Source organism: Peromyscus maniculatus, chromosome 1 (genome assembly GCF_049852395.1).
Source record: "Peromyscus maniculatus bairdii isolate BWxNUB_F1_BW_parent chromosome 1, HU_Pman_BW_mat_3.1, whole genome shotgun sequence".
Taxonomy (NCBI): Eukaryota; Metazoa; Chordata; class Mammalia; order Rodentia; family Cricetidae; genus Peromyscus; species Peromyscus maniculatus.
Genome location: NC_134852.1, coordinates 152,612,717 through 152,638,646, shown reverse-complemented (window position 1 = coordinate 152,638,646; position 25,930 = coordinate 152,612,717). Strand labels below are relative to the sequence as shown.

The 25,930-nt window shown below is 44.1% G+C and overlaps 1 protein-coding gene across 1 annotated transcript in view; it reads left to right on the top strand.

Moving 5' to 3' along the window:
• The first annotated feature begins 894 nt into the window (after positions 1-894).
• The window catches only part of LOC143271150 (uncharacterized), a 32,528-nt gene continuing 7,492 nt past the window's right edge, over positions 895-25,930 (top strand). Inside the window, exon 1 of the mRNA XM_076563126.1 lies at positions 895-1,004. Within this exon, the coding sequence (XP_076419241.1) occupies positions 895-1,004 (110 nt within the window). The remainder of the gene's footprint in view (positions 1,005-25,930) is intronic.

Genomic DNA, 25,930 nt, shown 5'->3' with positions numbered 1-25,930 from the left:
TCTTCTCATCAACTGTCTCCTAACAAATTCTTTTATGGAGTCATACTACCTACAGTGTCCTCACCATAGTCCACCCACTTAGCCATCTGAGTTCAGGAGACCGTTCCTGCCATGTCTTTTTATCTTAGCAGGAGTCAACCCTTGGTGTTGCTGCAATAAGGTGAGTATAAAGATGTTCTTGGACTAGTATGCAGAGGAACAACAACCTCTGCTTTCTCTCAAACTGAGTAACACAAACCAATAAAAAGTATCACATGGACTAACTGTAACCATGCCTCATTCATTTTGACACTCGCTCATCACTCCATGGTTTCCACATTGTCTTGTTTTGTGTGGGATTCCACTAGCATGATGGTGGTCCTGAAGGCAGTTAGGGTCTCTCCTGCCTCCCATCTCCTTCTACCTTTCTCCTCCCTCTCTTGGGACCCTGCTCCATTCATGCCTTACTAGATTTGGTAGGAGAGAAACCAGACTGCTAGGCCAAAAGAGGCTCTGAAGCTGTGACAGGTCCTGGCCGGGTCAGACCCACTCCTCCGACAACTCCCTTTGGAAGGCTCTGACTTTCTCAGCAGACATTTAAGTGGCCTGAGGATCTCTGAGAGCACCCACATGCCTAGCCTCACCAAGCTCTTCTCTCTGGATATTTTCTCTAGCTTCCAGCAGGTGGCATTCTTTCCTAACATGGAGCTGTCTGTAAAGGAGACCTAACTGTCATGTCCTTCAGCAGAGGAGGGCTGTACACCCAGCCTGCCCTCTAAAAGCTCTCCAAAGCCCCCTGAGATAGGAGAAGTGGAGACATTCATTCACGAGCAGCCTGTGTCCTATGTAAAGGGGAGCCCCAAAAGCAAAGGTCTGGTCCTGCTCTTCAGGACCTGTGTAGGGGTGGCAGTGAAAATGGCGTCACTCCAGCACCGCAAACACGTGACCAGGTTGAAAAAGGGAACTAGGAACTGGGGATGCATGGCGGAGAGAGCAAAGCTCTACTTCTTGAATCGGGCACTTCAGTAGGAAACCAAATGTGTTTTTCTTTAATTAATTTAGTTGATTATTATTTAGCAATATATACATGTGCACATACACATACACACACACACACATTTCAGGAGAAGGTTTTCTCCTTTCTCTTGGATTCTGGGACTCAAACTCAGGTTTTCAGGCTTACAATGAAAACACTTTTACCCATGGGGACATCTTGACAGTTTTACTTCTTTCTTTAAAATATTGTATCTAAGCCGAGCAGTGGTGGCACACACCTTTAATGCCAGCACTTGGGAGGCAGAGGCAGGCAGATCTCTGTAAATTCGAGGCCAGCCTGGTCTACAAAGTGAGTTCCAGGAAAGGCACAAAGCTCACAAAGAAACCCTGTCTCAATAAAATAAAATAAAATAAAATAAAATAAAATAAAATATAGTATCTAAGCTGGACATGGAGACTCACACCTATAATCCTAGCACTCGGGAGGCTAAGGCAGAAGGATTCTCACATGTCGTAGTTTGCTTCAGCTGTCAACTTGACACAAACCTAGAGTCACCTGGGAAGAAGGAACCTTCACTGAAGAATTGCCCAGATCAGATTGTCCTGTGGGAATATTTGGGGCATTTTCTTGATTAATGATTTATTTGGAAATGCCCAGGCCACTGTGGGCACTGCCCCCCTGGGAAGATGGTCCTGCATTGTATGAAAAAGCAAATAGAACAAGCCATGGGGAGCAACCCAGTAAACAGTGCTCCTCCATGGCCTCTGCTTCAGCTCCTTCTCCATACTCCTGCTCTGACTTCCCTTCCTTTCCTCCCAAATTCGCTTTTGGTCATGGTGTTCATCACAGCCTGAGGCCAAATAAGACACACCGTTGTGTAACCTCCCAGAGAGCAGGGGGTGCTGCTCTGGATGGCATAATTGGGTCCATGTCGGTTGACCCAGAAACCGCATTACAGGAATTGTGGCCTTAGTTTATTGGCTGGGTGGTGAGTGAGGTGGGAGGATTTAGCCTCTTACCTCTGGGGTGAAATTGGGAAAACACACTGTCCCCTTCATGCTGGCTACTGTAGCAGCAGTTAGTGAAGAACTGGAATACATGAACTTAAGGGAGTATCTCATGTGCAGAAGAAAAGATGTAGAAAATGAATGGAAATTTGTAACATCTACCGAGTCTCCTAAATTAAATTTAAGATTAAATGAACCCAATTTACTTTATTTTATTTCAATGTGTGTAACCAAATGGTTTCTATTTTTATGATGAAACACCATGACCAAAACAACTTGGAGAGGAAGGGATTTGTGTGGCTTACACTTCCATATCACTGTTCATCACTGAAGGACAGGAACTCAAGCAGGGAGGAACCTGGAGGCAGGAGCTGATGCAGAGACTATGGAGGGTGCTGCTTACTAGATTGCTCCCCATGTTTTGCTGGGCTTCTTTCTTCTATAGCGTGGGACCACCTGCCCAGACCACAGGCCCCCCAATGGACTGGGGCCTCTTCCAATATCAAAAGAAAATGCTATACAGGCTTGCTTACAACTGCACCATATGGAGGCATTCTCTTAATTGAGGTTTCCTCCTCCCCGATGACATGTGTGGAGACCAGGGAGAAACTTCAGGTCTCACTATCAGGAACTTTGTCCACCTCTTTTGAGGCAAGGCCTCTCATGAGAATGAGGCTTGCTGACTGGACTATGCCAGCTGGCCAGTGATCCCCAGGGACTCTGCTATCTCTTTCTCCTTGAGATGAGACTCTACCTGGCATTTCACATGGTTCCTGGGGATGAATCAGGGGTCTTTGTACTTGCAAAGTGCATGGCAAGTGCTTTACCAAAGGAGCTGTCCGCCAGATCTGAACAACCCATTTTAAATGTCCTCTTGCAAGCTGCACAAGGCTGAGCAACACACATTCACACACATACACACACACACACACACACACACACACACACACACACACACACACACCACAGAATACAATAGATGTGTCTTCCTAGATGGTAGGGTGGGATCTGCTGAGGAACCAGTAGTTCCAGAAATGAGCACTCCCCACCTTTGACAGAGGTTTGGAGGTATCTGTTTTACTGATGGGAAGTAGTTCTTCCATGTAAGATGAGGAGCCATAGCCCAGAAAACCTTGAAGCCTATAGTTCAAGATGAAACAACTCAACACCACAAGTGTCAGAGAAAGGGCTGCTGCTACTGTGGGTCCATTCAAAATGGAATGGGCCATGATTCTGCATGCAAGGATTATTATGGGTGGAGGGAGAGAAGGGAAGGGTGCTTGTCAGTTACCTGGGAAGAGTCTCAATGACAGATTCTCTACTCAATGAGAGATTCTCTACTCAATGAGAGATTGAGTTGACTTGTGTGGTTTTGTCTTGATTAAGTTCATTGATGTGGGCAGCACCATTCCCTAGGCAGAATCCTGAATTGTATGAGAGTTGAGAAATGGAGCTGAGCACAAGCAAGCAAGCAAGCACACATGCATTCTCTTCTCTAAGCTCTTGACTGCACAGATGTTGTGACTAGTTTTCTGAAGTTCCTGTCTTGACTTCCTTACAGTGAGTGTCCATAATTGTAAGCTGAAATAAACCTTGATTTCCCATAATTGTCCTCTTGCCGGGGTATTTTATTGCAGCAACAAAAGTAAAACTAAAACAGGAAGAAATGAAAGAAAAACTAAAATCCTTTCACTGCATTGCAGTCTGTATTAGGTACTGTATTACATACTGCAACTGTCTTAGGTACATTTCCTCTGCTAGCATTACACACAAATTGAATGCAGCTATAGCTCAAGGGGAAGCTGCACATCCCACGAAACACAGAGGATCCATGACACTATGAAAGTGACCAAAGAACAGTGGCTGAACAGTGCCAAAGCCAGAGACAGTGAACTCCAGCACTTAGAACAAGAAACAGGTCCTGGTTGACAAGTGTAAGGTGCTCTGGTGTGGGTGGAGCATAGACAGAGGTGAATGTGATAAAAGTGGGCTCCACCACCTTTTTTTTTTTCTTTTTTTTTTCTTTTTTTTTTTGGTATGGGAATCCTTCTCTGCAGAATGATTGACTGTCTGGTAGTGAGAGGAGGATCTCCATACCAAAATGGTGGAGCCCACTCTCATTGACATCATGGAATCCTCTGTGTTTTGTGGTGTGTGTGTCCATCTGTGAGCACACACTTGTGTGTATCTGTAAAGACAATTGCTATTGGTTAGTGGATGACCTCCAGAGAGCTGCATTATTCCAGACAAGATCAATGTGTGTGTGTTAATATTTTCAAGTCTGCATGATTTATTTCCTGATCAGGAACTTGAATAATCTGAACTCAGGTTGAATCCCACAGTGTCTGCTGCAGAGTCAAAGAGAAACTGTCCTGAAGTGAATGGATGGTGACAGCTCAGGCCTGAAGAATTCTTCATGACTCCCAGGAGCCTCATCTCCTGGGCTCCTTCTACACTATCTGTCTGGAGACATGTTTGGAAGGATAGACCATGTGACAATGACTAGCAGGTACTAACTAAGGCCATGTTTTAGTTAGGGCTACTATTGCTGTGGAGAGACACCTTGACCAGGGCACCTCTTCTAAAGAAAACATTTAATTGGGTGGCTCACTTACAGTTTCAGAGGTTCAGTCCATTGTGATCATGAAGGGGAGCATGGCGACATTCAAGCAGAGGTGGTGTTGGCTACATCTTGCAGGCAAAGGAAGTTGATTGACTGTCACACTCAGTGAAGTTTGAGAAAAACACATCTCAAGGCCCACACACACAGTGACACACTTCCTCCAACAAGACCACACCTATTCCAACAAAGCCACACCTCCTAATAGTGTCACTCCCTTTGAGGGCCATTTTCTTTCAAACCACCACAGGCCTGTGAGGGTGAAATCCAGACAGAAAGCTGAGGTTCCAAGGGAAGAGAGAGGATGCACAGGTGAGCCTGGTCCAGGAGATCAGTCAATGGGGCCACCAATAGCCCCCTGCTGTGCTTTGGAACCTGCCCCTTCCAGGCCTGGTCCATCATGGTAATAATGGCCCCACTGTCCCAGTACTCAGACCCACCTCCTTAGTGTCACCACCCACTTCCAATCAGAGGCAACCCCAATTAATTAATAATAATCTTCAACCCAATCCAGCAATCAGAATCTCTTCTGAGCTGCCTACTCCTTTCTTAGTGATTTAATGGTTCATTTTTGGATAGCTGTGGGTTCATGTATAGTATCTACAGAGCATAAAGAGGACCCACGGTATCTGTCCCAGCTTTCACATGGAACTGTCCTAAAAATATAATAGTGTCAACTCAGGATGCTTTTATTAATACAGTAGAGATAGGGTGGATAAGATTAAAATACATTGTATACATGTATCAAGCTCTAAAAATTAAATCAAAGTAAATATCATATTAAAATGAATGAAATGAATAGCATTTTTCAAAAAAGAAAGAAAAGCCTGGAGAGATGGCTCAGCAGTTAAGAGCACTCAGTGCTCTTCCAGAGGACCCAGGGTTTAATTCCAAGCACTCACAATTCCATAGGGCAACTCACAATTATCTGTAATTCCAGTTCCAGGAACATCTGACACCCCCTACTGGTCTCCTCAGGCACTGCATGCATGTAGTGCACATACATACATGCAGGCAAAACACCCATACACATAAAATAAATAAATAAATCTCTAAAAACAAGAAAGGAAAAGAAACTACCCTGACACTTGACAGCAATATCCCATGGGCTTGGGTCAAGAGTGAATAAGGAGAAAGGGAGCATCCATCTCTCTGTTCCCAATGAATTAACAGCACAACTGAAAGCTCTGGAAAAAAAGAAACAAACTCACCCAGGAGAAATAGATGCCAGGAAATAATCAAATTGAGGGCTGAAATCAATGAAATAGAAACCAAGAGAACAATACAAAAAAATCAATGAAACAAAGAGTTGGTTCTTTGAAAAAAATCAACAAGATAGACAAACCCCTAGCCAAATTAACCAAAAGGCAAAGAGAGAGCACCCAAATTAACAAAATCAGAAATGAAAAGGGAGACATAACAACAGACAGTGAGGAAATCCAGAGAATCATCAGGCCATACTTCAAAAACCTGTACTCCACAAAATTGGAAAATCTGGAATAAATGAACAATTTTCTGGATAGATATCACATACCAAAGTTAAAACAAGACCAGATAAACTATTTAACTAGACCAATAACCCCTAAAGAAATAGAAACAGCCATCAAAAGTCTCCCAACCAAAAAAAAGCCCAGGACTAGATGGTTTTAGTGCAGAATACTACCAGATTTTCAAAGAAGAACTAATTCCAATACTCTTCAAATTGTTCCACACAATAGAAACAGAAGGAACACTACCAAACTTTTTTTTTAATGAGGCTACAATTATCCTGATACCCAAACCACACAAAGATGCAACAAAGAAAGAGAATTACAGACCAATCTCCCTCATGAACATTGATGCAAAAATACTCAACAAAATATTGGCAAACCGAATCCAAGAACACATAAAAAAAAATATATATATATATATCCACCATGACCAAGTAGGTGTCATCCCAGGGATGCAAGGATGGTTCAACATACAAAAAACTCTGTCAATGTAATACACCATATAGACAAACTGAAAGAAAATAATCTCATGACCATCTCATTAGATGCTGAAAAAGCCTTTGACAAAATCCAATCCCCCTTCATGATAAAGATCTTAGAGAGATCAGGAATACAAGGAACATTCCTAAACATCATAAAGGCAATTTACAGCAAGCCAACAGCCATCATCAAATTAAACAAAGAGAAACTCAAAGTGATTCCACTAAAATCAGGAACAAGGCAAGGCTGTCCACTCTCCCCATATTTATTCAATATAGTACTTGAAATTCTAGCTAGAGTAATAAGATAACAAAAGGAGATCAAAGTGATACAAATTGGAAAGGAAGAAGTCAAACTTTCACTATTTGCAGATGATATGATAGTATACATAAGTGACCCCAAAAATTCTACCAGGTAACTCCTACAGCTGATAAACTCCTCTAGTTAAGTGGCCGGTTACAAGATCAAGTCAAAAAAACCAGTAGCCCTCCTATACACAAATGATAAAAGGGCTGAGAAAGAAGTCAGAGAAACATCACCTTTTACAATAGCCACAAATAATATAAAATACCTTGGGATAACACTAACTAAACAAATGAAGGACCTGTTTGATAAGAACTTTAAATCTCTAAAGAAAGAAATTGAAGATATCAGAAAATGGAAGGATCTCCCATGCTCATGGATAGGTAGGATTAACATAGTAAAAATGGCAATCTTACCAAAAGCAATCTACAGATTCAATGCAATCCCCATCAAAATCCCAACACAATTCTTCACAGACTTGGAAAGAGAAATACTCAACCTCATATGGAAAAACAAAAGACCCAGGATAGCTAAAAGAATCCTGTGTAATAAAGCAACCTCTGGAGGCATCACCACCCCTGACCTCAAGCTCTACTATAGAGCTATAATAATAAAAACAGCTTGGTACTAGCATAAAAACTGACATACAGACCAATGGAATCAAATTAAGGACCCTGACATTAACCCACGCACATATGAACACTGATTTTTGACAAAGAAGCCAAAACTATACAATGGAAAAAAGAAAGTATCTTCCACAAATGGTGCTGGCATAACTGGATTTTAATATATAAAAGATTACAAATAGATCCACATCTCTCCCCATGCACAAAACTCAAGTCCAAGTGGATCAAAGACCTCAACATAAATCCAGTTACACTAAACTTAATAGAAGAGAAAGTAGGAAGTACTCTTGAACGCATTAGCACAGGAGATCACTTCCTAAATATAACACCAGCAGCACAGACACTGAGCACAACAAATAATAAATGGGACCTCTTGAAACTGAGAAGCTTTTGTAGGGCAAAAGACACGGTCAAAAAGACAGCCTACAGAATGGGAAAAGACCTTCACCAACCCAACATCTGACAGAGGACTGATCTCCAAAGTATATAAAGAACTCAAGAAAATAGACATCAAAATACTGAAGAATCCAATTAAAAAATGGGCTAAAGAGATAAACAGAGAATTCTCAAAAGAAGAATCACAAATGGCTGAAAAATATTTAAAGAAATGCTCACCATCCTTAGTCATCAGAGAAATGCAAATCAAAACAACTCTGAGATACAATCTTACACCTGTCAGAATGGCTAAGATCAAAAACACTAATGACAGTCTATGTTGGAGAGGATGCAGAGCAAAGGGAACACTCCTTCACTGTTGGTGGGAATGCAAACTTGTACAACCACTGTGGAAATCAGTATGGTGGTTTCTCTGAAAATTGGGAATCAATCTACCTCAAGACCCAGCCATCCCACTCTTGGGCATATATACCCAAGGAATGCTAAATCATACCGCAAAGATACATGCTCGACTATGTTCATAGCAGCACTATTCATAAAAACCAGAACCTGGAAACAACCTAGATGCCCATCAACTGAAGAATGGATTAAGGAAATGTGGTACATATACACAATGGAGGACTACACAGCAGAGAAAAACAATGACAGCATGAAATTTGCGGGCAAATGGATGGAACTAGAAAACATCATCCTGAGTCAGGTAACCCCAACCCAGAATGACAAACATGGTATGTACTCACTCATAAGCAGATACTAGACATAAAGTAAAGAACAATCAGACTGGAACCCACAGAACCAGGGAGGCTACATAGCAGGAGGGACGCTAGGATGACTGTGGCTAATAATAAGTTTTGGTTTTACTCAAATACTGGGCAAGCCTCAATAAAACATTTCACTATCACTATTAGGATAATAATTTATACTGTATCAAGCTGATAATAGAAAAATAAATAAATGAATGAATGAATAAGTAAGTAAATAAATAAATAAATAAATAAAATGAAAAACAAAAGAAAAAGAAAATTAAAAAAAGAATTATGGGTTAATTTAAGTGTAAGAGCTAGACCGTAATAAGCTTGAGCTAATGCCCTTACAGTTCATAAATGAGATAAGCCTCTGTGTGTTTGCTCAGGTACAAACGGCAGCAGACCTGTGGGTGAGAGAGATATTTTCCTGACCATAGGCTAGGCAGAACACAGGAAAACTTCAGTTACAAACACATACACACAACATACACTGCATATACATATACTACACACACATATACTCACACACACACCACAAACACATACACACACCACACACACACCACACACTCATACATAACACACACACCAACACATACATACCACACAAACATTACATACTACACAAAACAAGCACACACACATCACACACCACACACCACACACACATACACACACCATGCCACACACACAGACACATCATACACCATAGGTACACATACATACCATACACACACCATACACACACATACACCCACACCCACACACCACACACCACACACACACACACACAGCGATGAGGAAGTCAGAGATAGACCTCAGGTGTCATTCCTCGGGTGCCAACCTACCTGTTTTTCCTGACAGGATTTCTCACTAGAAGTGGAGATAACCAATTAGGCTAGACTGACTGGCCAGTGAGCCTCAGAGACCTCTAGTCCTTGCCCCCTCACTGCTGTGATTGACACATGCCACTGTACCCAGCTTTTCACATGGGGGCTGGGGATTGATGCTTAGATGAAAAGCCCTTACTGACCGAGCCATTTCCACAGCCCATGTTGTTTGTTTGTTTGTGTGACTAGTATACCTTTGTTGTACAAAGCAATGGGGTTCACATGACACTTTAATTAAAGATATCAGCCACTTGGACTATGGTGGCCCCCACTACCCTCCCTGACTCCCCTCACTTCCACACCTGTCAAGTCCCATTCATCTCCTCAAACAGTGGGACTCCAGCCAGCTGGGCAGCCAGGCCTTGCCCTGCAGCCTATGGACACAGCTGCAGGCTCAGGCAGGGGCTGCATTCTCTAGTGCATGCTGGGAGTCATTCTCTGCATTGTTTCCTACTGGAAATTCAAGTTCTCTGTCTTCCCAGAGGTGGGGGCTACATCTCCAGCTGAAAGATGGCCAGCTGCAAGGCTGCAGTTTAAACACCCTAAATCATGATGCCAGAGCACTCCCAAACTTGACAGAGTCTGTTACTGAAGTCATGGCACCATTTGAACCAGGATTTTATGGGCAGATCTGTCCAGATTGCCAAAGCCAACACAATATCCAGGACATGGTGTTGAGATCTGGCTATTCCCTGATCTAAGTTACTCTATATTGTGTAAACAGTGGTTTTCAGACTATGCCTTTCCCTGGGTGACTCCATTTCACAAAGAGAAATTTGGCTCCATTGTGAGGGCAAATATAGAGTCAGGATGAATCTACATTTGCACTCCCCGTGCAAGTAGACACCATCCCCTGCCCAGCACCAGCCATGAAGCAAAGACTGACAACCTAGTTCTAAATGTCACAAGGGGCCACACCACACACTTAGCAAAGCAGACTGGGACCATGTGAGCACAGGGGCACAGCAAGAATATTTTCAGGAAAGCTGGGGTCAAGGACTTACTGAACACTCCAGACTGACAACAGGGTACAATACTCTCATCTGGAATCCATAAAGAGGAAGACACCTAACATGTCTATGTCCACAGACCACCCACCTGTAATCTGACCACTCGGCATCAAGGAACCAAAAGAGAACTCCCAACTGTCTCAGGAGCTTCAGCTCAGCTTACCCCACTGCTGACACAGCCGACTTAAATAGCCACCTCTCCATGCACCCATCTCTCCATCCACCCACCTATCCATCTATCCATCCATCTATTCATCCATCTAACTATCTCACAATCCAACCATCCACCTATTTTATCTGTCTATCTACCAATCCATCTATCTAGCTATCTATCCTTCCATCCATTCATGTATCTACTCATCCATCTAACTGTCCCTCAATCCATCCATCCACCTACGCACCCATATATCCATCCATCCACTTATCCACCCATCCATTCATTCGCCCATCTATTTATCAACCCATTCATCCATCCATCCATCCATCCATCCATCCATCCATCCATCCATCCATCAATCCACCCATCCATCCATCTCTCCACCCACCCACCCATCCATTTATCCACCCACCCATTCATCTATCCACCCATCCATCCTTCCAGATCCAGTTTTCCATCTAATCTCTGCAACTCCACTCCACTTTGAGGCTTGGTGTGTCCTCCCCAACAGAGTTTCTTATCTGATCACCTCCATCCCCCTGTTCCCCATCTCTATCAGTTCACTGCTTCGGCCTTCAGTTAGGCCTCTCTGAACTCCTTGAATTCTGTGATGGCCTTTTTAGCTCTTTATTGCCATCTGAATATAGATATATAAAGCAATTAATTACCCTGTGAAGTATAATGTATGATCTGAGAGTTGATTCTGATATTAAACACCATATTTGCAGGTATGTGTGTGTAAGCCTTGGTCCTTCTTGTAGATGGTGTAGTGTTATGGTGATATTTGTGCTGAAAAATGATTTCATTTGTATGATAATAAATAAAGTTGCCTGGGAGTCAGAGCTAATAGCAAGCTATAGCAGAAGCAGGGGGTTGGTGGCACACACCTTTAATCTGATCACATGACAGGCAGATCTCTGTGTGATCAAGGATACAGACAGCATGGAGACATACGCCTCTAATCTCAATACCAACCATAGAGACCTTGAGGTCTGGATAGACAGGCATTTGAACAGGAGGTCATGTGGTTGGGTTTACAGCTGATAAGAAGGCAGAACAGAAAGTCAATAAAAAGACAGAAACACAGGAAGTAGGCCTCTTTCTGAGGGGAAGGACTGTAGCGGCAGGAAGGGTAAGAAGGTGGTTTTAAGTCTCAGCTCTTAGGTATTGCTCTGACCTCTTGGGCTTTTAACTCTGCATTTGGCTCTGTGTTTCTTATTTAATAAGACTGTTACATCTACATAGTGTTTATGTGGATATCACTCAATCCTCTTGGTTTTGATTTTTGTTTTGTTTTGGATTATTATTTTTGAGACAGAGTCTTGCCATGTCTTAGTAGTTAAGATAGGAATAACTTTGCCAACAGTAAGGTATTGTGGGAAATCAAAACCACTTGGCAGATTATAGCCAATGAAACCAATGTACCTTGTGTACTTATTGTATTTAATCCATAGCAACACTGTGGTGTCCCCCTCTGTTTTGGAAATGCTCATAACAGACACCTCTGGGTGTCTTGTAATCCACTGCCAAGGGACAGTCTCCCATTCCCAAAGAACAATTCAGGTTTTGTGTGGGAACAGCAGGACACTACCATGGTTTCCTCCGTTTTTTTTTTCTTTTTTATTGAATCATAAGAATGTCTGCTGTGTACCACTTGAAACCCACCCATGCATGAACCAGTGTTAGAGGTTCAGAGAAAAACTGAGGCTTTGTTCCCATCCCACTCTCACCAACCCCCAGATACCTCCCACCCCCTACTCCAACTGCAGGTCAGTTTTGCAATGGCCACAACAGGCTTGCTGTCTGTTAAGAAACAGGAGGAGGAAGAAGGGATGGGTGGGGGAAGGGTAAGGACGAGGAGAAGAGGAGAAGCAGAAAAAGTGGGCAGAGGAGGAGAAAGGGAAGGGGAGGAAGAGAAGGGGTGGAGGAGGAAGATGAGGAGGAAGAGGGAGATTAGAAGGGTGAGAGGGAGGGAAAGGAAGAGAAAAGGCATGAGGAAGAGAAGAGGGAGGAGTCAGTGCAGAAGCAAGAGGGGGAGGAAAAGGACAGGGAGGAGAAGGGGGAAGGAGAGGAGGAGGCAGAGGGAAAGAGAGAAAAACAGCCTGAAAAACCCAGACTCCATGTTATTTCCATTTCAAAATATATTTTCAAGGATACATCCAAGCTTGGTGACACAGGCCTTTAATAAGAAAGTGAGCCTTTAATCCCAGGGAGTGATGGTAGAAGGCAGAAATGTATATAAGGTGTGAAGACCAGGAACTCGAAGCATTTGCCTCTTTAATCTTTCAGGCTTCTAGCAGCAGTTCAGAATTCTAGATGAGGACTCAGAGGCTTTGAGTCTGAGGAAACAGGACCAGCTGAGGAACTGGCAAGGTGAGGTAGCTGTGGCTTGTTCTGTTTTTCTGATCTTCCAACATTCACCCCAATAACTGGCCTCAGGTGGATTTTATTAATAAGAACTTTTAAGATTCTTGCTACAATTTTCCAAAGAGAAAAGACCTCATCAAATACTCACAAGCATAGCCCAATTTTACCAATATGCCTGAGACATGGTTCCCATGAGGAGTGAGCATCACTAGACCATAACCAGAAATATTGTCTTCCCTCAGCATACATAAGGAAATGGTCGCTAGAGTACCTGGAACTTCAGAACGTTGAATATTCTGTTCCTTAGGCTGAGATGGTATGTGTATGAATTTTGTTTCTATCTTATAATTTGACTCTACTCTACTTTAGAAGTGGGGTCTTAGCTGCAGCACTCAGGAGAGTGCCCCCTGCACCTCACCTGGGCAACAACAGTAGAGCTGGTCCTGATGGTGTAGGTTGGGGAGCCAACCCTGAGGACCATAAAAGCAGAACTGACTCTGCCCCTTGCTCATGCTACAAAGGCTGAACTAGCCAGGGCAATGCAGGAGAGCTCCCCCTGGTGGTGAAGACAAGGGAGAGCTGGCAGGGTGAGCAACCCTGCAACTACCCAGGCCTACAACCAGGGTTATGTGTTGGCCTACCTCAACATCCACACAGTCTATAATCTGCTGGAGCATGGGTAAGAGCTGGTTCTTAAAACCCAAAGCTGCAGGATCTCCATGACACAGGGCAACAACAGGATATCCAAGAGGAGTCCCAGTGACGGCCAAGCATCAACAGTGTAGCAGAGTCCAGAGGTCTCGAACCAGACTAATGACTTTTTGCAATGAACACTTGCAAGGAAAGATATATGAATAAAAGGGTTTACTGTGTGACTCACTGTGACACACTACAGCTTCTATGACAAGACTGATTTTTTTCTTTTTTCTTTTAAATTTTATTTTATTTTGGGAGGGGGTTATAAGACAAGAGGGTGGATATGAAGGGATGAGGAAATGAATAGGATGCAGATGCATGATGTGAGAGACACAAAGAATAAACAAAGAGATGGTTAAAATAAGAAGTGGGGTCTTGCTTTGGGATTAAAGTGGGTACGGATGCACTCCCATGCTCAAAGTGAACTTTAACCCATATCTGACCTGTCTGGAAACCTAGCAGTGTCAGCACCATTGGTCAGCTGCTATTCTATATTGCCAAGAGCACAACTTCAAGTCCAAGTCATGGACACATAAGGGGAACAGGTACAAGACACTCGACCTGGTCACCTATTCTGAAACTTATCCCTTACTTTAAGAAAACTATAAAATGTGATTTATGGTTCTCAGAATGGAAAGCATCCTGGATTTTTTGGGGTGTGTGGGCATGTCCTGCAGATTAAACTCCTTCAGAAAGGAGTTTAAAGAGCTCTAAAGACAACAGACTAAATCTGAGCATGGTGGTGCACCCCTGAGGCAGGATGATTGCCACAAGTTTCAAGCATGGCTATAAAGCAAGATCATGGCAGAAAGTTTAAACACACAGCTACAAAATTTTAAAAAGGAATTTCATAAAACCAGAAGCAACTTTTATTAGTGGACTTGAAAACTTGAAGAAATGGACATAATTTTGGGAAAGTATGAAATTGCCAAATTCATAGAAAATAATTTTGAAAAGATGTACATTCCAATAAAACCCTGAAAGGCACTGAAATGATCCTCAGATTTAAGTCCGAACACCCAAGAAGTGAAGCATTTGTGGAATGGGAGAAAGACTTGATGTTGTCTCTTTACAGCTCAAAGGAAGGGGGCTGAGTTTCACCTAGATACTTGTCAGTGTTTACTGGAGAGCGTTATTCCCAGGGAGATGTGGCAGTCTGTCAGGAAAAGGCATAAGGATATAGAGGTAATAAGTAGCACCATGCAGAAGAGAGTCCTAGACTATGACACAGACAGGAACCAGGAAGTGACCACGTGCAACCTCACACTTGACCCTGAGCAGGGATATAAAGGGCCCAGGAGCAGGAGGCTCCACATCTGCACACTTCCCTATCTGCTTCTCTAACCTCCTCCATCTTCAACCAAACACCAGAACCATGAGCTGCTGTGGCTGTTCAGGAGGCTGTGGCTCCAGCTGTGGAGGCTGTGGCTCCAGCTGTGGAGGCTGTGGCTCCAGCTGTGGAGGCTGTGGCTCCTGCTGCTGCATGCCTGTGTGCTGCTGCAAGCCTGTGTGCTGCTGTGTGCCTGTCTGTTCCTGCTCCAGCTGTGGGGGCTGCAAGCCCTGCTGCTCTTCAGGCTGCGGGTCTTCCTGCTGTCAATCCAGCTGCTGCAAACCCTGCTGCTGTGAGTCCAGCTGCTGCAAACCCTGCTGCTGTCAGTCCAGCTGTTGCAAGCCCTGCTGCTGCCAGTCCAGCTGTTGCAAACCCTGCTGCTGTCAATCTAGCTGCTGCAAGCCCTGCTGCTCTTCAGGCTGTGGGTCTTCCTGTTGCCAGTCTAGCTGCTGTAAGCCCTGCTGCTGCCAGTCCAGCTGTTGCAAGCCCTGCTGCTGCCAGTCCAGCTGTTGCAAGCCCTGCTGCTGTCAGTCCAGCTGCTGCAAGCCCTGCTGCTCCTCAGGCTGTGGGTCTTCCTGCTATTAGTCCAGCTGCTGAAGTCATAATGCTATGTCCCCATGTGCTGCCAGTGCAAGATCTGAAGCTCTCAACTTGACATTGTCTTTCTGAACGAGCTTCCTCAGCTGTGTCCTTCAGTTTATCACTGGGTCTCAGACTATGATGCATGGTCCCTTAGTACCCCTGCTTCCCACAGGACCAAATCAATATTGGCTTCCAGTTCCCAAGAAGAGGTCATCTTCTCATCAACTGTCTCCTAACAAATTCTTTTCTGGAGTCATACTACCTACAGTGTCCTCACCATAGCCCGCCCACTTAGCCATCTGAGCTCACGAGACCGTTCCTGCCATGTCTTTTTATCTTAGCAGGAGTCAACCCTTGGTGTTGCCGCAATAAGGTGAGTATAAAGACGTTCTTGGACTAGTATGCAGAGGAACAACAACCTCTGCTTTCTCTCAAACTGAGTAACACAAACCAATAAAAAGTATCACATGGACTAACTGTAATCATGCCTCATTCATTCTGTCACTCGCTCATCACTCCATGGTTTCCACATTGTCTTGTTTTGTGTGGGATTTCACCAGCATGATGGTGGTGCTGAAGGCAGTTAGGGTCTCTCCTGCCTCCCATCTCCTTCTACCTCTCTCCTCCCTCTCTTGGGACCCTGCTCCATTCATGCCTTACTAGATTTGGTAGGAGAGAAACCAGACTGCTAGGCCAAAAGAGGCTCTGAAGCTGTGACAGGTCCTGGCCAGGTCAGACCCACTCCTCCGACAACTCCCTTTGGAAGGCTCTGACTTTCTCAGCAGACATTTCAGTGGCCTGAGGATCTCTGAGAGCACCCACATGCCTAGCCTCACCAAGCTCTTCTCTCTGGATATTTTCTTCTAGCTTCCAGCAGGTGGCATTCTTTCCTAACATGGAGCTGTCTGTAAAGGAGACCTAACTGTCATGTCCTTCAGCAGAAGAGGGCTGTACACCCAGCCTGCCCTCTAAAAGCTCTCCAAAGCCCCCTGAGCTAGGAGAAGTGGAGACATTCATTCACGAGCAGCCTGTGTCCTATGTAAAGGGGAGCCCCAAAAGCAAAGGTCTGGTCCTGCTCTTCAGGACTTGTGTAGGGGTGGCAGTGAAAATGGCGTCACTCCAGCACCGCAAACACGTGACCAGGTTGAAAAAGGGAACTAGGAACTGGGGATGCTTGGCGGAGAGAGCAAAGCTCTACTTCTTGAATCGGGCACTTCAGTAGGAAACCAAATGTGTTTTTCTTTAATTTAATTGATTATTATTTAGCAATATATACATGTGTGCGCATGCACACACACACACACACACACACACACACATTTCAGGAGAAGGTTTTCTCCTTTCTCTTGGATTCTGGGATTCAAACTCAGGTTGTCAGGCTCACATGGAAAACACTTTTACCCATGGGGACATCTTGACAGTCTTACTTCTTTCTTTAAAATATTGTATCTAAGCTGGACATGGAGACTCACACCTATAATCCTAGCACTCGGGAGGCTGAGGATTCTCAAGTGTCATAGTTTCCTTCAGCTGTCAACTTGACACAAACCTAGAGTCACCTGGGAAGAAGCAACCTTCACTGATGAATTGTCCAGACCAGATTGTCCTGTGGGAATATTTGGGGCATTTTCTTGATTAATGATTTATTTGGAAATGCCCAGGCCACTGTGGGCACTGCCCACCTGGGAAGATGGTCTTGCACTCTATGAAAAAGCAAATAGAACAAGCCATGGGGAGCAACCCAGTAAGCAGTGCTCCTCCATGGCCTCTGCTTCAGCTCCTTCTCCAAACTCCTACTCTGACTTCCCTTCCTTTCCTCCCAAAGTCGCTTTTGGTCATGGCGTTCATCACAGCAGAAGGCCAAATAAGACACACTGTTGTGTAACCTCCCAGAGAACAGGGGGTGCTGCTCTGCATGCCATAATTGGGTCCATGTTGGTTGTCCCAGAAACCTCATTACAGGAATTGTGGCCTTAGTTTATTGGCTGGGTGGTGAGTGAGGTGGGAGGTTTTAGCCTCTTACCTCTGGGGTGAAGTTGGGAAAACACCCTGTCCCCTTCATGCTGGCTGCTGTAGCAGCAGTTAGTGAAGAACTGGAATACATGAACTTAAGGGAGTATCTCATGTGCAGAAGAAAAGATGTAGAAAATGAATGGAAATTTATAAAATCTACTCACTCTCCTAAATTAAATGTAAGATTAAATGAACCCAATTTACTTTATTTTGTTTTAATGTGTGTAACAAAATTGTTTCTACCGTTATGATGAAACACCATGACCAAAACAACTTGGAGAGGAAGGGATTTGTGTGGCTTACACTTCCATATCACTGTTCATCACTGAAGGACAGGAACTCTAGCAGGGAGGAACCTGGAGGCAGGAACTGATGGAGAGACTATGGAGGGTGCTGCTTGCTGGATTGCTCCCCATGTTTTGCTGGGCTTCTTTCTTCTACAGCGCGCGGGACCTTCTGCCCAGACCACAGGTCCCACAATGGACTGGGTCCTCTTCCAATATCAAAAGAAAATGCTATACAGGCGTGCTTACAACTGCACCATATGGAGACATTCTCTTAATTGAGGTTTCCTCCTCCCCGATGACATTAGCTTGTATTAAGTTGACATAAAACTAGCCAATATAATGTGTGAACACATGTGTGGAGACCAGAGAGCAACTTCAGGTCTCACTATCAGGAACTGTGTCCACCTCTTTTGAGGCAGGGTCTCTCACGAGCCTGAGGCTTGCTGACTGGACTAGCCTGGCCAGCGATCCCCAGGGACTTTGCGATCTCGTCTTCCTTGAGATGAGACTCTACCTGGCATTTCACATGGTTCCTGGGGATGAATCAGGGGTCTTTGTACTTGCAAAGTGCATGGCAAGTGCTTTTTCAAAGGAGCTGTCCTGCCAGATCTGAACAACCCCATTTTAAATGTCCTCTTGCATGCTGCACAAGGCTGAGCAACACACAAATCTCTCTTTCTCTCTCTCTCTCTCTCTCTCTCTCTCTCTCTCTCTCTCTCTCTCACAAACACACACACACACACACACACACACACACACACACACACACACACCACAGAATACAATAGATGTGTCTTCCTAGATGGTAGGGTGGGATCTGCTGAGGAACCAGTAGTTCCAGAAATGAGCACTCCCTACCTTTGGCAGAGGTTTGTAGGTACCTGTTTTACTGATGGGAAGTAGTTCTTCCATGTAAGATGAGGAGCCTATAGCCCAGAAAACCTTGAAGCCTACAGTCCAAGATGAAACCACCCAACACCACAAGTGTCAGAGAAAGGCCTGCTGCTATTGTGGGTCCATTGAAAATGGAATGGGCCATGATTCTGCATGAAAGGGTTATTATGGGTGGAGGGAGAGAAGGGAAGGGTGCTGGTTAGTTACCTGGGAAGAGTCTCAATGAGAGATTCTCTACATTGAGTTGACTTGTGTGGTTTTGTCTTGATTAAGTTCATTGATGTGGGCAGCACCATTCCCTAGGCAGAGTACTGAATTGCATGAGAGTTTAGAAATGGAGCTGAGCACAAGCAAGCAAGCAAACACACATGCATTCACTTCTCTAAGCTCTTGACTGCACAGATGTTGTGACTAGCTTTCTGAAGTTCCTGTCTTGACTTCCTTACAGTGAGTGTCCATAATTGTAAGCTGAAATAAACCTTGATTTCCCATAACTGTCCTCTTGCCGGGGTATTTTATTGCAGCAACAAAAGTAAAACTAAAACAGGAAGAAATGAAATAAACCTAAAATCCTCTCACTGCATTGCTCTCATGCCTCTGTGGCTGCAACTGTCTTAGGTACATTTCCTCTGCTAGCATTACACACAAATTGAATGCAGCTATAGCTCAAGGGAAGCTGCACATCCCACAAAACACAGAGGATCCATGACACTATGAAAGTGACCAAAGAACAGTGGCTGAACAGTGCCAAAGCCAGAGACAGTGAACTCCAGCACTCAGAGCACGAAACAGGTCCTGGTTGACAAGTGTAGGGGCTCTGGTGTGGGTGGAGCATAGACAGAGGTGGATGTGATAAAGTGAGCTTTTTTTTTTTTTGTATGGGAATCCTCCTTTGCAGAATGATTAACTATCAAGTAATGAGAGGAGAATCTCCATACCATTGACATCATGGAATCCTCTGTGTTTTGTGGTGTGTGTGTGTGTGTGTGTGTGTGTGTGTGTGTGTGTGTCCATCCTTTAGTGCACACTTGTGTGTATCTGTAAAGATATTTGCTATTGGTTAGTGGATGAGCTCCAGAGAGCTGCATTATTCCACATATGATCAAAGAGCGTGTGTGTTAATTTTTTCAAGTCAGAATGATTTATTTCCTGATTGGGAACTTGAATAATCCAAACTGAGGGAGAATCCTAGGATGTCTGCTCTAAGGTCAAAGAGAAACTGTCCTGAAGTGAATGGATGGTGACAGCTTAGGCCTGAAGAATTCTTCTTGACTCCCAGGAGCCTCATCTCCTGGGCTCCTTCTACACTATCTGTCTGGAGACATGTTTGGAAGGATAGACCATGTGACAATGACCAGCAGGCACCAACTAGTGCCATGTCTTAGTTAGGTTTACTATTGCTGTGAAGAGACACCTTGTCCACAGCAACTCTTAAAAAATATTTAATTGGGTGGCTCACTTACAGTTTTAGAAGTTCAATCCATTATGATCATGATGGGGATCATGGCGATGTGCAGGCAGAGGTGGTTTTGGCTACATCTTGCAGGCAAAAAGGAAGTTGATTGACTGTCACACTCAATGAAGTTTGAGAAAAACACATCTCAAGGCCCACCCACACAGTGACATGCTTCCTCCAACAAGACCACACCTACTCCAACAAAGCCACACCTCCTAATAGTGCCACTCCTTTGGGGGCCATTTTCTTTCAAACCACCACAGGCCTGTGAGGGTGAAGTCCAGACAGAAAGCTGAGGTTACAGGGGAAGAAGAGAAACACACGAGTGAGCCTGGTCCAGGAGATCAGTCAATGGGGCCACCAATAGCCCCCTGATCTGCTTTGGAACCTGCCCCTTCCAAGCCAGTTCCATAATGGTAATAATGGGTGGCCCCACTGTCCCAGTACTCAGACCCACCTCCTTATTATCACCACCTACTTCCAAACAGAGACAACTCCCATTCATTAATTATAAACATCAACTCACCCCAGCAATCAAAAACTATTCTGAGCTGTCCACTCCTTTCTTAGAGATTTAATGGTTCATTTTTGGATAGCTCTGAGTTCATGTATAGTATCTACAGAGCATAAAGAGGACCCAAGTTTTATGTCATAGCTTTCACATGGCACTGTCCTAAAAATAGTGTCACCCCAGGATGCTTTTATTAATATAGTACAGATAGGGTGGGCATGATTAAGATACATTGTATACATGTATAAAACTCTCAAACATTAAATAAAAGTCAATATCATATTTTAAAATGAACTAAATGAATAGCATTTTTCAAAAAAGAAAGAAAAGCCTAGAGAGATGGCTCAGCAGTTAAGAGCACTGGGTGCTATTCCAGAGGGGCCAGGGTTCATTTCTAAGCACTCATAGGGCAACTCACAATTATCTGTAATTCCAGTCCTAGGGGCATCTGACACACTCCACTGGCCTCCTCAGGCACTGCATACATGTAGTGCACATACATACATGCAAGAAAACACCCATATAACTATAATAAATAAACGAATCTTTAAAAAACCCTGTCTTGCAAAACCAAAATGAATGAGTGAATGAATGAATGAATGAATGAATGGAATGAATGAATGAATGAATGAATGAATGAATGAAAGAAAAAGAAACTACCCTGACAGTTGACAGCAACATCCCATGGGCTTGGGTCTAGAGTGAATAAGGAGAGAGGGAGCATCCATCTCTCTGTTCCTGCTGCCATACCTGCCTGACCATGGTGGACAGCACTCTGAAACTGTGAGCCATAATATTCATAGACATAAAATAAATAAACCTCAAAAATTAATAAAAGATAAAGTACAGATTACCAGGAATTACACTAAGAAAATCAACATCCGTATTATAAGAGAAATGAAAAATCCAAACTATACTGGGTTCTTCCTCATCCCAGTCAAAATGGTTCCCATTAAAAATGAATAACAATGCAAGCAGTGACACACACCATTAATCCTAGCACTCCGGAGACAGAGGCAGGTGGATCTCTGTGAGTTTGAGGCCAGCCTGGTCTACAGACCAAGTTCCAGGATGAAAAGGCCTAAGCAGAGAAATCTTGTCTTGAAAAAACAAACAAATAAATAAAAAAGGAAAAGAAAGAAATAGAGAGGAAGAAAGAAAGAAGGAAAGAAGGAAAGAAAGGAAGGAAGGAAGGAAGGAAGGAAGGAAGGAAGAAAGAAAGAAAGAAAGAAAGAAAGAAAGAAAGAAAGAAAGAAAGAAAGAAAGAAAGAAAGAAAGAAAGAAAGAAAGAAAGAAAGAAAGTAGAAAGGAAGAGAAACATGTAAGTAAAATGGCCCGGCCATGCACCATGCATTGTGCTCAGGAGACCACAGTGGAGACAGTGCTCAGAAGCCGCTCTTACACATACAGTGGAAGCCATTTCTACACTTCCCTTTAATTCTTTAGTTTCTCACAGTATACAGTTTGTAAATCAGCCAGTGCTTCCTCACACTGGACAATGCTACACTAAGGTCCTGAGGAAGATGGTCCCTAAGTCACACCTTCTTGTTCTCCAGGCCCTGAGGCGGCAGGGTTTTCTCAGCAGTTAATCTTTCCTGGTGCTGCTGTGGTCTCTGCTACAGATGATCACACGGGTGTGGGCATCCTTGGGAAAGTCAAAGGCCCAGTGCAGCACCATTTCTCTGTTTTTACACACACACACACACACACACACACACACCACAAACACCACACACATACACACTGCACACCCACACCACACACCACACACACACACCACAGCGTACACACATACACACCACACACATAGTACACACACATACCACACACACCACACATCACATACACCACACACACCACACATACACAGTGCACACACATGGTGCACACACACACATACATACCACCCATACCATACACACACACACCACACTTACATACACACCACACACAAACACTTACACACACATACACACCATACACATCACACACTACACAAACACATGCTGTAGGATGATGCTTTTGTACACTGGTTTAATAAGACACTGATTGGCCAGTAGCAAAGCAGGAATTATAGGCGGCACGAGCAGACCAGGAGAATTCTGGGAAGAGGAAGGCTGAGTCAGGAGTCACCAGCCAGACACAGAGGAAGCAAGATGTGAATGCAAAACTGAGAAAAGGTACCAAAACACATGGGTAAACCTAAATAAGAATTATGGGTTAATTAAAGTGTAAGAGCTGGTCAGTAATAAGCTTGAGCTAAGACCTTACAGTTCATAAATAATATAAGCCTCTGTGTGTTTGCTCGGGTCCGAACAGCAGTGTGACGAGTGGGTGAGAGAGATTTTTCCTGACTGCGGTCCAGGCAGAACACAGGAAAACTTCAGTTACAAACATATACACACAACATACACTGCATACACAAACACTGCACACACATACACTCAAACACACAACACAAACACATAAACACACCACAGATACACCACACACATGCATACCACACAAATACAACATACCACACACACCACACTACACCATACACCATATATACATACATACCATACATACCACACACACACATACATACGACACAAATAACACATACCACACACACCACACACAAACATCACACACCACACATACACCACACCACACCATACACCATACAACACCATACATACACATACATAACATACACACACAAACACCACACACACACACACACATACACCCACACCCACACCCATACACCACACACCACACACCACACACACACAGAGCGATGAGGAAGTCAGAGATAGACCTCAAGTGTCATTCCTCAGGTGTCAACCTACCTGTTTTTCCTGACAGGATTTCTCACTAGAAATGGAGATAACCAATTAGGCTAGACTGACTGGCCAGTGAGCCTCAGAGACCTCCTGTCTTTGCTTCCTCACTGCTGTGATTGACACATGCCACTGTACCCAGCTTTTCACATGGGGGCTGGGGATTGATGCTTAGATGAAAAGCCCTTACTGACCGAGCCATTTCCACAGCCCATGTTGTTGGGTTTGTTTGTTTGTGTGACTAGTATGCCTTTGTTGTACAAAGCAATGGGGTTTGCATGACACTTTAATTAAAGATATCAGCCACTTGGACTATGGTGGCCCCCACTACCCTCTCCTGACTCCCCCCACTTTCACACCTGTCAAGTCCCATTTATCTCCTCAAACAGTGGGACTCCAGCCAGCTGGGCAGCCAGGCCTTGCCCTGCAGCCTATGGACACAGCTGCAGGCTCAGGCAGGGGCTGCATTCTCTAGTGCATGCTGGGAGTCATTCTCTGCATTGTTTCCTACTGGAAAATTCAAGTTCTCTGTCTTCCCAGAGGTGGGGGCTACATCTCCAGCTGAAAGATGGCCAGCTGCAAGGCTGCAGTTTAAACACCCTAAATCATGATGCCAGAGCACTCCCAAACCTGACAGAGTCTGTTACTGAAGTCATGGCACCATTTGAACCAGGATTTTATGGGCAGATCTGTCCAGATTGCCAAAGCCAACACAATCTCCAGGACATGGTGTTGAGATCTGGCTGCTCCCTGATCTAAGTTACTCTATATTGTGTAAACAGTGGTTTTCAGGCTATGCCTTGCCCTGGGTGACTCCATTTCACAAAGAGAAATTTGGCTCCATTGTGAGTGCAAATATAGAGTGTCAGGATGATTCTACACTTCCCCGTGCAAGTAGACACCATCCCCTGCCCAGCAGCAGCCATGAAGCACAGACTGACAACCTAGTTCTAAATGTCACAAGGGGCCATGCCACAAATTCAGCAAAGCAGATTGGGACCATATGGGCACAGGGGCACAGCAAGAATGTTTTCAGGAAAGCTGGGGTCAAGGACATAGTGAACACTCCAGACCGACAACAGGGTGCCATACTCTCTTCTGGAATCCATAAAGAGGAAGACACCTAACATGCCAATGGCCACAGACCACCCACCTGTAATCTGACCACTCAGCATCAAGGAACCCAAAGAGAATTCCCAACTGTCTCAGGAGCTTCAGCTCACCTTAGCCCCACTGCTGACACAGCCTACTTGAATAGCCACCTCTCCATCCACCCACCTATTCGTCTATCCATCCATCTATTCATCCATCTAACTATCTCACAATCCAACCATCCACCTATTTTATCTGTCCATCTACCAATCCATGTATCTATCTATCCTTCCATCCATTCATCTATCTACTCATCCATCTAACTATCCCCCAATCCATCCATCCATCTATTCACCCATCTATCTCTCCATCCACCTACCCACCCATATATTCATCCATCCATCCATCCATCCACCCATCCATCTATCTCTCCACCCACCCACCCATGCATTTATTCACCCACCCATTCATCTATCCACCCATCCATCCTTCCAGATCCAGTTTTCCATCTAATCTCTGCAACTCCACTCCACTTAGAGGCTTGGTGTGTCCTCCCCAACAGAGTTTCTTATCTAATCACCTCCATCCCCCTGCTCCCCATCTCTATCAGTTCTCTGCTTCTGCCTTCAGTTAGGCCTCTCTGAACTCCTTGAGTTCTGTGGTGGCCTTTTAGCTCTTTATTAACATCTGAATATTGATATATAAAGCAATTAATTACCCTGTGAAGTATAATGTATGATCTGAGAGTTGATTCTGATATTAAACACCATATTTGCAGGTATGTGTGTAAGCCTTGGTCCTTCTTGTAGATAGTGCAGTGTTATGGTGATATTTGTGCTGAAATATGATTTCATTTGTATGATAATAAATAAAGTTGCCTGGGGGTCAGAGCTAATAGCAAGCTATAGCAGAAGCCGGGCAGTGGTGCCTCACAACTTTAATCTGATCACATGACAGGCAGATCTCTGTGTGATCAAGGATACAGACACCATGGAGACACACGCCTTTAATCTCAATACCAACCATAGAGACCTAGAGGTCTGGATAGACAGGCATTTGAACAGGAGGTCATGTGGTTGGGTTTACAACTGATAAGAAGGCAGACCAGAAAGTCAATAAAAAGAGAGAGACACAGGAAGTAGGCCTCTTTCTGAGGGGAAGGACTGTAGTGGC